Source organism: Coloeus monedula (assembly GCF_965178545.1).
Source record: "Coloeus monedula genome assembly, chromosome: 24".
Lineage (NCBI taxonomy): Eukaryota > Metazoa > Chordata > Aves > Passeriformes > Corvidae > Coloeus > Coloeus monedula.
In genome coordinates this window covers 5,925,235-5,940,081 of record NC_138804.1, presented here as the reverse complement: position 1 = coordinate 5,940,081, position 14,847 = coordinate 5,925,235, and the positions used below count along the sequence as shown (strand labels likewise).

At 55.0% G+C, this 14,847-nt stretch overlaps 1 protein-coding gene across 1 annotated transcript in view; it reads left to right on the top strand.

The window, feature by feature from the left end:
• HIVEP3 (HIVEP zinc finger 3) overlaps positions 1-14,303 on the top strand; it is a 64,744-nt gene extending 50,441 nt beyond the window's left edge. Inside the window, exons 4-6 of the mRNA XM_082296707.1 lie at positions 4,072-4,170; positions 9,162-10,228; positions 12,892-14,303. Of these exons, the coding sequence (XP_082152833.1) occupies positions 4,072-4,170; positions 9,162-10,228; positions 12,892-13,716 (1,991 nt within the window). The 3' untranslated portion in view covers positions 13,717-14,303. The remainder of the gene's footprint in view (positions 1-4,071; positions 4,171-9,161; positions 10,229-12,891) is intronic.
• Positions 14,304-14,847: the final 544 nt, after the last annotated feature.

Sequence of the window (14,847 nt, the reverse complement as noted above, 5' to 3'; positions counted from 1 at the left end):
GGTCTCTCTTGCTCCCTCGGAGATGTTTTTTCCATGGTTTCCAAGGAAGCAGTGCTGTGTGGTTTTCTTACTTTTTTTCTTTTTTTTTGGCCTTTTTTTAACTTGGGAGCCAGAACTCTGCGAGGCAACAAGTAGCTGTGAGCCTTCCCTTGTAGGATCCAGGTCCGGCTTTCACTTAGGCAGAGTGGTGCTGATTTTACTGGAAATCTGCCGAAGGACTTGAGCAGCTTTCATCCTGCCAGCATTAATTAAGGGGTCGAAAAAAACCACAGACTGGAGGAAGAGCCCTGATAAGACAAATATCCTTGTCCTCCAGATTGCTCCCAGGATGATCACTCAGCTTCTCAGCTGGTGGGAAGCAGCATCCAGCTCTTCATTTCCTTCAAATGATGCAGAGGGGGCAGATGAGGATCTGGCCTGCTGAGTCTCCCTTCCCTGAAAGGATGCAGCACCCCAGTTCTGTTGGGATTTCTCCGGGAGCGTGTGCAGGATTTGCACCCCGAGCTTTGCAGGAGGATCTTGGCTTTACCTGGGGGGGATGAAGGAAGGGACAGAGCAGAGGAAAAAGAAGTTGAAGAGGAAGGAAAGTAAAGCTTGGAATGAGTTGGTGCTTTGGTGTTTGGGGTGAATTTGCTGGCGCTGGGGGCTGGCAGTGCCTGGGCTGGGGAGGGAGGGAAGGCAGCAGCCACACACTGGGACAGAAAGGAGAACAGGAGCTGACACTGGTGGCTCCTGGCACAGCTTCTCAACCCCAGCGGCTGCTGAGGTGCAGGGAGGGCTCTGGGAGCCCTGCCCAGGTCCTGCAGCTCCACAGGGGCCACTGGACCTTTGGACACCTGAGGTGGCCACAGTGGCCTCGGAGTGCCAGTGAGGAGTCCCCAAGCATGGCACCGAACAGCCCCCCTCTCCTCAGGAATTCCTGCTGTTGCCTCCTGGTGCTTCCAGAGCCGGGTGCTTGTGGCACAGAGGATTTCTGGGCTGCTTTTGGGGCTGGGGCCACACCAGAGCTCCGGGGGATGTCCCCTCCCGCTCAGCTGGATCCCCACATCAGCCCCTGCTCACAGCAGGCACTGCCCTGGGCTGGTTTTGTGTTTGTTGCCCTTGGGGTGACTCCAGGCAGGGATTTTGCTGTGCTGGCTGAGCGGGGATGGGGCATTTCTGCCAGCCGGGCTGTGAGGTGCCCTGCTGGGCGGGCGGCAGCACAGGGTGGATTTCAGCACGCTGACTCAGTTTGTGTTTGTGCTGCTTTTCACTTCCAAAACCAAATTCCAGCTCCATGAGGCCGCAGTTTGGACTGGTTGGGTGCTTTTTTTTTCATTTTCAGGCAATGGTGATTCACTGGGAGCAGAGGTGGCCATGAGAACACACTTCTGGCTCACAGGGTGGGTTTGGGGCCACAGCAAAACTCCTGGTTTGGGGTGGAGAAAGAGGACTCTGATTTGGAGCAGGGAGCTGAGCCAGGCTGGCCTCATCCTCACACCTGAGCGTCCTGACCATGGGGCTAAGGGGAATTAAACACGAGGCTTAAAAATAATAAATCTCTCTTACTTGGAGTTGTTTTGCTGCATTTAAATTATTAAACATCCCCTGGATCCACATCCAGCTTGGGTGCCAGCTACAGAGGGATATAGAGTCAGCCTTTGTCTCCCGTGGTCTTCCCTGCTGGAGCTGCTCCATTTTGTACGAAATGGGCTGAAATCAATAATTCATGGGCTAAGGAGGAATCCAGGTGGCAGCTGGGTGGTTGTGGCACTCTCTGAGAGGTGAGGGCACCACGGGTAATGCTCTGCTCCAGCAAACAGTGGCTTTTTTATCCCAAATATCCAGAGCAGCAGCAGGAGAGGCTCAGAGAGACTCTCTGTGCTCCCACCAGCTCAGGGACTGGGCACTTTGGAGGGCAGGACCTCCATCCTCAGCTGGAGGTTGTAATAAAGCGGGAGAATTCAGTTTTTTCCTCTTTTTTTTTTTTTTTTTTTTTTTTTAATTGTTTGGTGAGAAAGCCAAGCCTGGTTCCCCTCAGTGCCCTCAGGTGTCAGTGGCAGCAAGGCCGAGGGCACAGCAGGGAACAGGCAACGCTCAGCCAGCGCTGGGAAATTCAAACATTCCTTCAGCAGGGCCCAGGTTTCTTCTCATCATCCCCTCAGCCCATAAATCCCTGGAAGCGTCCAGGGCCAGGCTGGATGAGGCTTGGAACAACTTGGAACAGTGGAAGGTGTCACAGCCCGTGGGACTGGATGGGCTTTAAGGTCCATCCCAGTCGCAGTCTGGGACTTTAGGAAGAGCTGTCAGAGAGGAAAGGGAAAATGGGACATTTCTGCTTGAATTCTCCTCCCTTCATTTCCTGTCTGTTCCCCCCCCTCCGCTTGCTTCTCCCCCTCCAGCAAACGCTCCCCTTTGTTCAGCATTCCCTGGGCTAAAAGTCTGGTTAATTAGTGTCTAATTAACCTGCCTGTAGTGTGGGAGGTCGAATTAGAGAGGTGCTCTGTGGTGCCCAGGAGTTAGCCCACCCCCCTGTCCCAGAGCAGCCCCCAGTGACCCCCCATGGCATTCCCTCCCCCACGGGGGCTGCCCTTCCCAGAGATTCCTGAATTCCAGAGGGTGTCCAAGGCTCCTCCTGCTCAAGGAGCCGAGAGCTTTGGCCTGGTCCTTTGGTGCATTCCAGAGCACCTGAGCCATCCTTGTGGGGGAAAACGGGAATGTGGGGGGGTTTTCCCTCTTGCTGGCAGCTCAAACCCTCATTTTATCGTGGAATGATAAAACCATTAAACCTGTTAAAGCCCTCCAAGATCCTCCAGCCCAGTCACTCCCCAGCACTGCCAAGGCCACCCCTGCCCCATGTCCCCAAATGCCACATCCACTCGTTTTTGGAACATTTCCAGAACACCTGAGCCATCCTTGTGGGGGAAAAATGGGAATGTGGGGGGGTTTTCCCTCTTGCTGACAGCTCAAACCCTCATTTTATCATGGAATCATAAAATCATTAAACCTGTTAAAGCCCTCCAAGATCCTGCAGCCCAACCACTCCCTCCCTACCCCGTGTCCCCAGGTGCCACATCTGCTCATTTTTGGAACATTTCCAGGGTGGAACCGCTCTGCCCTGCGGTGCTGAGGATCCCCTCACCTCCAGGCAGGCAGGGCTGTGTCGGGATGAGGTTGGAGGTGATGCCACACCGGGATGTGTTTCCCATCCCCGCTTTCCTGCCATTTTTCCTTTGCTGCACCCTCATAAAATCATTAAAATTGGAAAAGCCATCCAAGATAATCCAGTCCAGCCGTTCTCTCCCTGCCCTGTGTCCCCAAATGCCACATCCACTCATTTTCTGAACACTTCCAGAACACCTGAGCCATCCTTATGGGGAAAAATGGGAATGTGGGGGGATTTTTCCCTCTTGCTGGCAGCTCAAACCCTCATTTTATCGTGGAATGATAAAACCATTAAACCTGTTAAAGCCCTCCAAGATCCTCCAGCCCAGTCACTCCCCAGCACTGCCAAGGCCACCCCTGCCCCATGTCCCCAAATGCCACATCCACTCATTTTTGGAACATTTCCAGGGTGGAACCGCTCTGCCCTGCGGTGCTGAGGATCCCCTCACCTCCAGGCAGGCAGGGCTGTGTCGGGATGAGGTTGGAGGTGATGCCACACTGGGATGTGTTTCCCATCCCCACTTTCCTGCCATTTTTCCTTTGCTGCACCCTCACAGCTGAAAAAAACCGGGCCTTTTCTTCCCCCAGCCCCAAAACTGTGCCCCAGCAGTTTTTGCAGGCTGCAGAACACCTGAAGGGTCCCCCAGCACCTCCTGCTGCACCCCAGGGCAGCAGCAGAGGGAGGGAAGGGGGGACCTGGCCTTGTGTCACAGGGTATTTGCAGTGGGCAGGGGCTTGGGGCCAGTCAGGGACCTTAGTCTGGTTCAGAGAGAGTTTTGGCTTGTGACTGCTGAGCTTGCAAAATGGGGAAAAAAAGGAAAAAAAGAAGAAAATACAAAAAAAATCTAAAAAAAAACAAAAAAAAAGGGAAAAAAAGGTGGGAAAGGAGCCATATTTGAGTAAAATACATTTTCTGCTTCTTTTCAGGGAATCTGACTAAACACATGAAGTCAAAGGCCCACAGCAAAAAATGTCAGGAGCTGGGCGTGTTGGTATCTTCACTGGTGGATCTGGAAGCCGAAGAAGGTAAAACCTTCCCCTTTCTAAAGCTGCTGTGGGTGCTGAGGGAGGGGCAGCATCCAGCCAGGGCCCAGCCCTGCTCTGCAGAACGTCCTGCCACAGATGGGAGCAGTTTTGTCCCCCCCAGGCTCCTTCCAGGGGTTTCTGTGTGCGTGGGGCCGTGCTGGGAGCTGCATCCGTGGGGGAAGTGTGAGCCTGGGTCTCCTTGCTGGGGGTTGGTGGTCCCAGAGGAATTTTCTGGCTTTAAGGGCTCTGGTTCTGTGCCTGCCTGAAGTTTTTGGTGGGGCAGGGATGGGCAGGGATGGGCAGAGCCGGTCCTGCTCAGTTCTCTGCGCATGCATCCCAATAAACAGGGAATCTGTGGCATGAGAAGTCCTTGTTGGTATCCCAGGGTGTCTCTGCCATGCTCTGGACGAGCTCGGGCCTTTCGTGGCTCTGGAGGGAGTCTCCAAAGCAGCAAAATGAGACCCCCGAGGATCCCACCCCGAGGATCCCACCCCAAGGGCGATCCCAAGCCCCGAGGATCCCACCCCAAGGGCGATCCCAAGCCCCGAGGATCCCACCCCAAGGGCGATCCCAGCCCCGAGGATCCCACCCCAAGGGCGATCCCAAGCCCCGAGGATTCCGTGCGCGAGGCTGTGCAGCCCCACCCTGGTGCTGCAACCACGGGCTGGAGGGTGAAGGGGAAAAAACCATTCCTGGCAGCCTGGATTGGGGTCTGGGGGATGCTTTATCACTCCAAGTGCTGAATGTGAGCGTGGGGGCGGCCCTTTGGCGGCCCTGCAGGCCGGGGGGCTGTTCCTGCACCAGGCAGACGCAGGCGGTGCTTTGCTCTGCCCTTCCCGCAGGAAGGTACAGCCAAAACCCAGCCAGGGATTTTGCAGTTGTCATCCCGAGGGAGAAGTGTTGGTGGGGTGTGAACAGCAGGACGGGGAGGCTCCTGCCGTGGAACATCGCTGGAGAGCCCTTTCATCCCAGGGACTCACATAAAATAATTGATTAACTGAGATCTGTCCCTGCTCTCACACCCCGTTTTGGTGTTGCTTCAGCAGATCCCTAAAGCCACAGAGCTGCTGCAGGGCTGGAGCCCCTCTGGAGCCAGGCTGGGAGAGCAGGGGGTGCTCAGCTGAAGAGGAGAAGGCTCCAGGGAGAGCTGCGAGCCCCTGGCAGGGCCTAAAGGGGCTCCAGGAGAGCTGCAGAGGGACTGGGGACAAGGGATTCAGGGCCAGGAGCCAGGCAATGGCTTCCCAGTGCCAGAGGGCAGGGCCGGGTGGGATCTTGGGCAGGAATTGTTCCCTGGCAGGGTGGGCAGGGGCTGGCATGGAATTGCCAGAGCAGCTGGGGCTGCCCCTGCATCCCTGGCAGTGCCCAAGGCCAGGCTGGACATTGGGGCTGGAGCAGCCTGGCACAGTGGGAGGTGTCCCTGCCCATGGCAGGGGTGGGATGGGATGGGATTTAAGGTCCCTCCAACCCAAACCATTCCATGATCAAAGCCAGGAAGGGGGAGCAGGAAGGTGAATCCCAAGGGTTCATTTCACACTTCTGAAAGAACGACTGTTACTTTACACCCTTCCATCATAGAACCAATTCATCCCGGTGTGTGTCACTGCTGGAAACCTGCAAATCCAGCGTCCTATTTACGCTCCGTGGAGCTGCAGCCTTCTGAGGACACCGGGGCTCCCTTCAGCAGCTCAGGGCAGTGCTTCCAGTCCTGACTTCCCCGGCCATTCATCCCTGGATCACTCAGGGTTAATGCACCCAGCGTTGTTGTGGAAGTCAGGAATGGGTGAAAGCTTGGGAAAAGGAGTTCTGTCAGGTGATGGCCTCATGGAAAGAGGAATTCTAAGGAAGGTCCCCTGGCATGCCCAGGGCAGCTGGGAGAGCTCTCAGCCCAAACCACGGCCCCATCAGCTGGGGGGCTTTGCCTTGGCCATCACTCAGTCACTGACCCCTCCCTGCCTGAGGCTGCTGGGGAGGGTCTCCCCTCCAGGTGTTGGTTGGCTGCAGAGCTGCCCCTGGAGTGTGTCTGGACTTTGTGCAAGCAATCCGTGTGAACTTGGGATTTGGAGCCCATTTCCTGCTCCCGGTGCTGCCGAGCCCCTGTGTGGGTGTTCAGGGGGTGCACAAAGGTGCCCTCGGGAGGGCTGGGATCACAGGAGGTTTCCTTTTGTTCCTCCCAGCTTCCCTCCCACCTGGTCAAAGCCAACACTGGACTTCTGCTGGAAATGGGAATATTCTGCTCCACGAGCAGAGAGGCCCATTGCTCACAAACGTCGAGTAAATACTGAATACAGCAGCCAGGGAGACAGGCAGAAAATGGGATTTTGTCCTCTAGTGGTCAGGGCTGTTTGGATGGATGAGAAAATAACCCAGGAATGACAGAAAGGTGCATGAGAAATCCAAGATCCAGCTGTGACCACAGCCCCCGTTCTCAGGGCGAGGGGCTGCAAAGCGCCCTCCCCTGTGTCCTCTCTCTTCCTTGCAAAGAGGCTCAGAACCAGAACTAAAAGGACTGTTTTAATTAAATAATAATAATAATAATAACAACAAAGGCTCCAATTTCCACATGACACAAAGCAGCACAGGAAGGTTGCCGTGCTTTCCTCTGGGGGCAGGCGGGGACGGAGCAGCCGTTCCTAAAACTCCCCGGATTATTTTAAACCGGAGTTGTATTTCACTTGATTGTTTGTATTTCTATTTAAGGGGCAGCAGAAAGCAAGGGGTGTTACTATAAAAGGAGATTGGAGTAGAATTCCTCACTCCTGCCTGGGCTGGGCTCGGTGGGATGGCACCATTTGGGCAGGATAAATAACACACACGCAATGAAATGCAACCTCAGACGAAGCTGTCAGCAGGACACATTCCCACTAATTCCCTCTCTCCTTCCTTCCTCCATTCCTCCCTCCCTGCCCTGCCCTTTCTCTCCCCACGAGCCCAGCAGGATGAATTTTGGAAGCCTGGGCTCAGGGATGGTGTCAGGAGGCCAAAGCGGATCCCTGGGGCTGTCCCAGGACTCGCTGAGATGTTTCCCTTGCTGGAATTCGTGGTGGTAAACGCAAACAGCTCCCCCAGTTTGGGGCTGGCTTCACTTTCCCTTCGCTCCTGACCCTGACCCTGCTCTGTCCCGGCCGGGGCAAAGAAAGGAGAGCACCAGGACAAGGCACAGCTCCTCTGTCCCCAACCCCAAAACCAGAGTCAGGGGCTGGCTCACAGCTCGGCCAGTGAAACGCGTTCCTCTTCCAAGCAGGAAATATGCACGGCTCAGCCTACAGCTGGGAGTTTGGAATAATATTTGTTCTGAGCTCAGCTCCTCTGGGAGTTTGCAAAGAGCCCGGGCCCAGCATCCCCCCGTCACGGTGGAGGATTTCACAATGTGAGCCAGAATCCCTCCCCGTGGAGAGCTGCTGGGACAGCTCTGCCTTCAGGGACTGCTGCAGGGATGTTTTGAGTGGATATTGGAGGGATAGATGAGATGCTCCTTTCCATTCCCGGTTTCAGGCGGGCTCTTGGGTGGATAATCAACCATGGGAAAATCCATGCGACTGGGAATGCCAATCGCTTCGTGAGCAGTTCCTTGTAAGGCCCTGGCGTTCAAAATAAACCCAATTAGTCCTTTTAGTCCCTCACAGGGACTCCGTGCTGTGCAGCCGTGTCTCCTCTGGAGCCACCCTGGCTGCTGCGGGCAGGTTCGGCCCAGCTCGGCTCCCTTTAATGCCCCCTCCAGCTGGTGCTGCTGGCAGTGGCACCTCTGAACGGGGACCTGTTCCAGGCTGGGCGCAGGAGGAGCCGTGCCCCGGGCTGAAGCGATGCAATTTGTCACACACGGGTGTCACAGCAGCACCCGGGCCACGCCGGGATCCGAGCGTGTCCCAGCAGCTCCGCTGCATCTCCGGGCGCCTGGCAGGGGCACAGCTGAACATTTCCAGCCCCTCCGGAGCAGGGGGACCCGCGGCCCTGGCAGGGCGGTTCTGTTGAGCTGCAGTGACATCCAGTGGCTGTTCCCGACGGACCTGTCCTGCTGCCAGCAGCCCTGCGCATCTGCCAGGGGAAAAGCAGATTTTTCTCTGAGCGCTGAAAGCTCGGTACCCAGCCCCAAAAGCTCCTGCTGCCCCTTCAAGCAGCAGAGAGATGTGGTTTCACCTGCAGGAATATTTAAAATCCTGTAAAATTTGCTTTTTTTCTCCTCCTCACTGCCCCCAAGCTCTGATTTACAAAGCCCCAAATCCTCTGCCCCACAGAAGCCTCCGAACCACAGCTGGAATTTATCCTACCACAGGAAAATCCACAGAGGTTCCTTCCACCCTGTTGTTCGATTTTTAGAGAAAGCCTAAAAAGCCTTGCTGAAAAGCCCAAAAGCCTAAAAGCCTAAAAATCCAGGCAGGAAAAGGCCCAACAGGTGGAGCTGGCCATATTTTGGCAGCTGTGGATATTCTGGAGTCGCCACTGCCACAAATAATCATCAAACCCCACTGAAGGATGGGGGTGCTGCTGTTCTCATCTATTAAAGGGGTTTTTTTGTTTGTTTTTTTTTTTTTTTTTGCATTTTAGAGCAAATCAAGAGTGTGGCAGGTGCCCAGCAGGGCCTGAGGGCTGTGGGTGCTGACAGAGCTGGAACTGGGGTGGAGTGGGATTCACTGGGATCTACTGGGATCATCAGCAGGGCAGCTGGCAGGGAGGGCAGGGCTGCAGCTTCAAAGCAGGAGATGATCAGACCTAGGAAACAGCTGGGTCCTGTCTCCTCCAGTGCCCTTAGAGCTTGTGAGCAGATTTAGCACAAAAATAGCCCCTTACAGGTGTTTTAGGGGCAGATGTAACACAAAAATAGCCCCTTATGTGTGTTTTAGGGGCAGATTTAGCACAAAAATAGCCCCTTACAGGTATTTTAGGGGCAGATGTAACACAAAAATAGCCCCTTACGTGTGTTGTAGGGGCAGATTTAGCACAAAAATAGATCCTGAACGTGTGTTTTACACTCTCTGTTTCGTGTTTGCCTCCAGGAACCAGTGAAGACCTTTTCCAGGACTCTGAGGGGCGGGAGGGATCTGAGCCCATTGAGGAACACCAGTTTTCAGACCTCGAGGAATCCGACGACGATGACGACAATGAGGACGAGGAAGACGAGGAGGAAGAGGAGAGCCAAGACGAGCCAGCCCTGAAGCTGCCCGAAGGCAAACACGGCACCCTCCTGCTGCACTCCTCAGGGGGCTCCCCATCTTCCCAAGAGGAAGGCACTGACACGGCACCATCCACAGCTCGAGAAGCTGCTGCCAGCACCCCGAAAGCAGGGGAAGGCCAGCAGGCCTCCTCCTCCTCCTCCTCAGGGCTGGAAAGCAAGTGGTCAGCAGACAGCAGCGACGTTGCTGTGTGCCACAGCTTCTTGAGCCTCCACAGACCAGCTTTGACCTCCACCGAGCACTTGGCTCCTGCTGAGAGAGAGTCTGTCACGAGGCCACCGATGTCCTTGGCCATGGACCTGTCGACCTCCAAAGACACCTCCCCGAGGAAAAGGTGGTCCCCGAGCCAGGACGGTGGCAGAGGGGGTGGCAGCAGCAGACCAATGATAGCGAGGAAGCACTTACTGACCAAAAACGAAACCTCCCCCAAACGCTTCTCCCCCACGGCAGAGCTGTCCTCCCTGAGGTGCCTGTCCCCAGGGAGGGGGCTGTCCCCCTGCCAGCGCCTCTCTCCCAGGAGGGAGGCGTCTCCCCTGAGGTGTGTGTCCCCAAGGCTCGAGCTGTCGCCCAGCAGGCACCTGTCCCCCCGGAGGGAGCTGTCCCCGAGGACAGCCCTCCCCCCAGACGGAGAAGTGTCCCCTGGCAGGCACTCGTCGCCCAGCAGAGAGATGGCATCCCTGAGGTACTTCTCCCTGAAGAAAGTCTTGTCTCCAGGCTGCTTGGAGCTGTCCAGGTATCCATCCCCTGGGAAAGAGGACGTGCCTGGCACCAGCAAATCAGCGGAGGACAAAGTTCCAAGCTCATACCAAGCCCAGCCCGGGATGTTCTCTTCGATGCCTCTACCTCACAGGTTCTTTGGCAAAAACTTACAGCTCTACGAGTCCAAGCTGGTAAGTCCAGAGCCCTGCTGCCCTCTGCTCCCCACAGGGTGTTCTCTGGTCGGGTTTTTGGTGAAGGCTGTGATGCAGAAGTGCACAGGGACAGGGGACAGCAGTGGGTTTTGCACCCATTTGGGTCCTGCCCTTCTCAGCTGGAGAGAAATAAAGTTATCCCTTCTCCGAGGGCTTATTCCCACCCCTGGGCCAGCCAGGCCTGCCGGGACAATCAGCAAGGACAACCTCTTAATGATTAATTGTCACTTAGAGCCTTTTTGTTCCTGGGAATTTCATTCCCATCCCTGAGGTTTCCCCGGCTGGGGTGGAGCTGTGACCATTTTCCACTGGTCAGTGGCCTGAGGCAGCTCTGAGGCAGCCCTGGCTGAGCCCTGTGTCCACCCACAGCCAGCTCTGCTGGGGGAGCTGCTGAGAAAGGTTTGTTTGGACATCTCTCATTTCATCTGGCTTCTCTCTTCAGCACAGCGAGGGGGTTCCCACTGGGCCCAGAACATTATTTAATCTCTCTGCTGGAGATCCTGTGGGTGAAGGGAACTCGCCCGTTCCTGTGCTGCAGGCAGAAGGATGCGGGCTTTGGTGGAATATTCCCCCTTCCTGCGGGAGTGCCGGGCTCTGCTGTCAGTTGTGCTGATGAACGTGAGATCCACTCGCTGTGGGGAGAGACTCCAGCCCTCAGGGACTGCCCTGGGGAGAGAGAGGCCTTTAGAGAGCCCCTGCCACCCTGGGTGCTGAGCCAGGGCTTCTGCAGACCTTTCTCCCGTGCCCACGACAATCTTCTGTCCTCCTTCCTCCTCCTTTCCACTCTGAGCCTTTGTCTCACCTTCTCAGAGACTTTCCTTTATTTTAGGCCCAGACTTTGGCTTCCTTTAATGCTGTTTCCCTCCCCTGTCAATTCATGTCTCGTGGTGAATCTCAGGGCTCTGGGAACCCCCATCCTTCAGCTCTTCTGTCAGGATAACTTTCTGCTGCCTCTGCTTGGAGCAAATCCCCTCAGCTCCCAAATCCACAGTAGGAGACAATGATTGAAGCCCTGCTTGTCTGCCATTCCCACCTTTGTTCACTTCTACCTTTTGGCTTCATTTTCCTGCTCCTTTTCTGCACCCAGAGCCACCACTGTTGATTTTCCATGTGCCTCCAAAGCAACAGCAAAAACGTGAATGGAAAATTTCCTGTTTACCAGCATGATGGGCAGCTGGGCTTTCATTGAAAAATTAACATTCCTGCTAAGGCCACAAGAGACAGAAAGACCAGAGGAGGATTTGTCAGATCCCAAACAGGGCTTGAAGATGATCTTAGCTGGGTTTCAGTGTCAGGCTCTGCCAAGTCTCACCACGACCATCTCTCCTCCCACAGGCCCTTGCTTAGGGCAGTCTCTCCTTGTGGTGATTGTTGCACCACTGAAATATTTGTTTGGGGTTTCCCAGCATCCCTAAAGTGATTTAGCCAAGACTTCCTGTGGATAAGTGACAGTGTTTGACCTTGTCCCTGCTGACCCTACCTTTGGTGGCTCTTCCTTTTTCTCTTTCCTGTTCTCTTTTGCCGCTTTCCTCTGCCGCCTCTTCAGAGATCCAGCTCACAGGATCAGGGAGTTATTCCCCATAATCTTACAAAGAAATGTGCCCTCCTCACACGTGGATCCTCACATTTTATCTCCAACCCCATCTTAATGGAAAGTTGATTTCAGTTTCTGTTGCTTCCTCTTCTTGGGAGTCCTGTGCAGGGATTTAGTCGTAACCTCATCACTAATTAATCCGTTTCTGTTTAGCCACATATCTCTCCATGATGTACGTTAGGAAACTATGGGAAGCACCGAGAGAGAAAGAGGAAAAGGTAAAATGTAGGGTCGGAACCCTTGGTTTGCACAGAGCACCCCGTGAGGGTGGTGGTGGGGACCCACTGCTGGGCGTGCCGGAGTTGGTGCCGCCTCTCACTGGAAGCATCCCTGCACTCAGCAGCTGCGAGGATGCGATCCTGCTTTAGGAAAGCACAGTCAAACCAGACAAATAAATAAATTAATTAATAACCTCATTCTGGGCTCTCGGGAACCCCCTGCACTGACAGGGATCCGAAGCAGCTCGGCTGGTGGCAAACACTGGCGTCCTCTGCCAGCATTTCCGAGGCAGCTCTGAGATCAGGACGAGGGGTGATGGTTTTAAACTAAAAGAGGGGAGATTCAGATTGGATTTAAGGAGGATGTTTTTTACTCTGAGGGTGGTGAGGCCCTGGCACAGGGTGCCCAGAGAAGCTGGGGCTGCCTCTGGATCCCTGGAAGTGCCCAAGGCCAGGTTGGACATTGGGGCTTGGAGCAACCTGGGATAGTTAAAGATGTCCCTTGCCATGGCAGGGGGTTGGACGAGATGGCCTTTAAAGGTCCCTTCCAACTAAACAATTCTCTGCTTTTATAATGATCCAGGCCTAAGCCAAACCCCTGGATCTGTTCCCCAACACACCAGGGGCACATTTGTACCCAGAAGGGAAACGCTGTGGTTTGTGCTGCTCTCACCTTAACGGTTTGGGGCTCCACATCTCCCTCAGTTGATTGACCTCCCTCAGATCCGAATAAAACGCTAACCCCAGTCCTTGCACTGAGCATTGCTGCTGCTGAGGCCATCGCTCGTGTGCTGCACTGACCCAGCTCTTTCTTTTCCCCCCCGGCACAGAAGATGGAACCCCGCAGCCCGCCCTGCTCCCCTGGCACCCCGCAGCCCGCGTGCCCCCGGCCCCTGCAGGCCCCTCACGACCTCCACGCTCCCGGCCGAGGGGAGGAGAATGTCTTCAGCCACCTCCCGCTGCACTCGCAGCAGCTCGCCAGGACCCCGTACCCCATGATCCCCATCGGGGGCATCCAGATGGTGCAGGCCAGGCCCAGCACCCACGCCAGCCTGGTGCCCGGCCCCGTGCTGTCCCTCCAAGCGGGACACTTCGCCTCTGCAGCCAGCGGCCTCGCCCAGCCCAGCCGGGCTCCCAGGAGGGACGAGGAGCCCCAAACCCCTCCAGAGCCGTCATCGGCGTCCGTGTCCCCCGTTGCGAAGGTCTCCAAGTACACCCTGTCCCCGGAGCCGGCGGGTGGTGGCTTCTCAGAGGAGAAGATGAGGACTAGTGAGCTCCAGCAGGAGCAGGAGGAGCACAAGCCCGCGGCCGAGGCCGAGCCCAGCCCGGCGGAGCAGACGGGGCCCTCGGTGTCCCCAGCCAGCCCCAGCATCCCCCAGGAGCCCTCTCCGGAGCCCTCGGCCAGCGGGGACGACCCCTCCGAACCCACGGGCAAGCAGCAATCGGGCAGCTCGAGCACCCCTCCGGAACCACCCTGCACTTTCATCTCAGCCGTCCCCTCGCTGGAACCCCCCCCCGGCCACCCCCAGGCCCAGCCCTGCTCCCTGCGCCCCAGGAACCTCTCCGGAGAGCCCGGCGCGAGCAGCCCACACCCAGAGCACTCCGATTTAGGTCAAACTCACAAAAAGGTGGATGAAAACACGGGAAGTACTTAAGCCTCCGCCAGCTGTTCCACCTTTAGGCTTCCTCTGTAAAATCAACAGACATTTTCAACACTATTTCCTTTAGTATAATCATAAGAAGCACTCTAGTGGATGACCAAACCCATGGAAAATTCCTGGTTTTCTTTGTCCCAGTCTGGTATTATCTCCACATGTATGCAGTTACTTGTGCCTTTTTCTATACCTTTTGTTGCTTGAAATGTACAAAACTGTTTGAGGCTGTGAATATTTTTTTAGAGTTTTTTGGAAAGGGGGTTTGTTAGACCTTGTCTTTTTTGCCATTTAGGTGTGCGTAATCCTGGGCCTGAGAGACGCAGAAAGGAAAGGGTTAAGCATTTTAAAGAGGAAGAAGATGCACTGAAAACAAAAGCAAAACAGAGAAAAAAACCTTTTTTTTTATATTGATTAAACAATTAAAAAAAAAAAAAAAAGAGAAAAAAACCCCAAACCCTTGCTCCTGTGTACAGAAGTTTATGATTCGTATTTATTACATGCTTTATTTAATTCTTGCAAAGTGCTTGGTTGGTTTTTTGGTTGTTTTTTTTCCCTCGCATCCCTATGGTTGTGCTTTAAACAGTTGAAACTGCTTTACATTTGAAAAACGTGTTTACCCTGACCTTGTGACTGAAAGTAGCACTTCCTTGAGCAGGGGAGGTTCGTTGTTGGCAGGGAGAGAAGTTGTCCCTCGAAAAGAGGAAAACGAACCGCGAGCAGCCCTCCCTCCTGCAGAACCCAGCAAAGCACTTTTCTAAAAAAAAAAAAAAGAAAAAAGGGACAAAAAAAACCTTAAAAAAACCTAAAAAAAAAAAAAAAAAGTTCTTCTTCAAAGATTTACCTGCGAGAAGGTAGGAATGTATGGAATGTAGAGCCCGTGCCAGGAAGGGTCTCTCGCTGGACGAGCCTCCTGCTTTGCTTTAATCCTCCCGCGGTGCCCGGCAAAGCCCTGCCCGTGCCTGAGCCCTCCCTGCGCCGGGGGAGCCTCTGCAAACCCTCGCCCGGTGTCCCAGGGGAGGAAACCCAGCCTTGAAACCCTTTCTCTCCCTCCGGCATGTTGAGTTGTGGACAGGCTCCCCTCATCCCATCCCATCATCCCATCCCATCCCTCATCCCCATCCCATCCCCTCA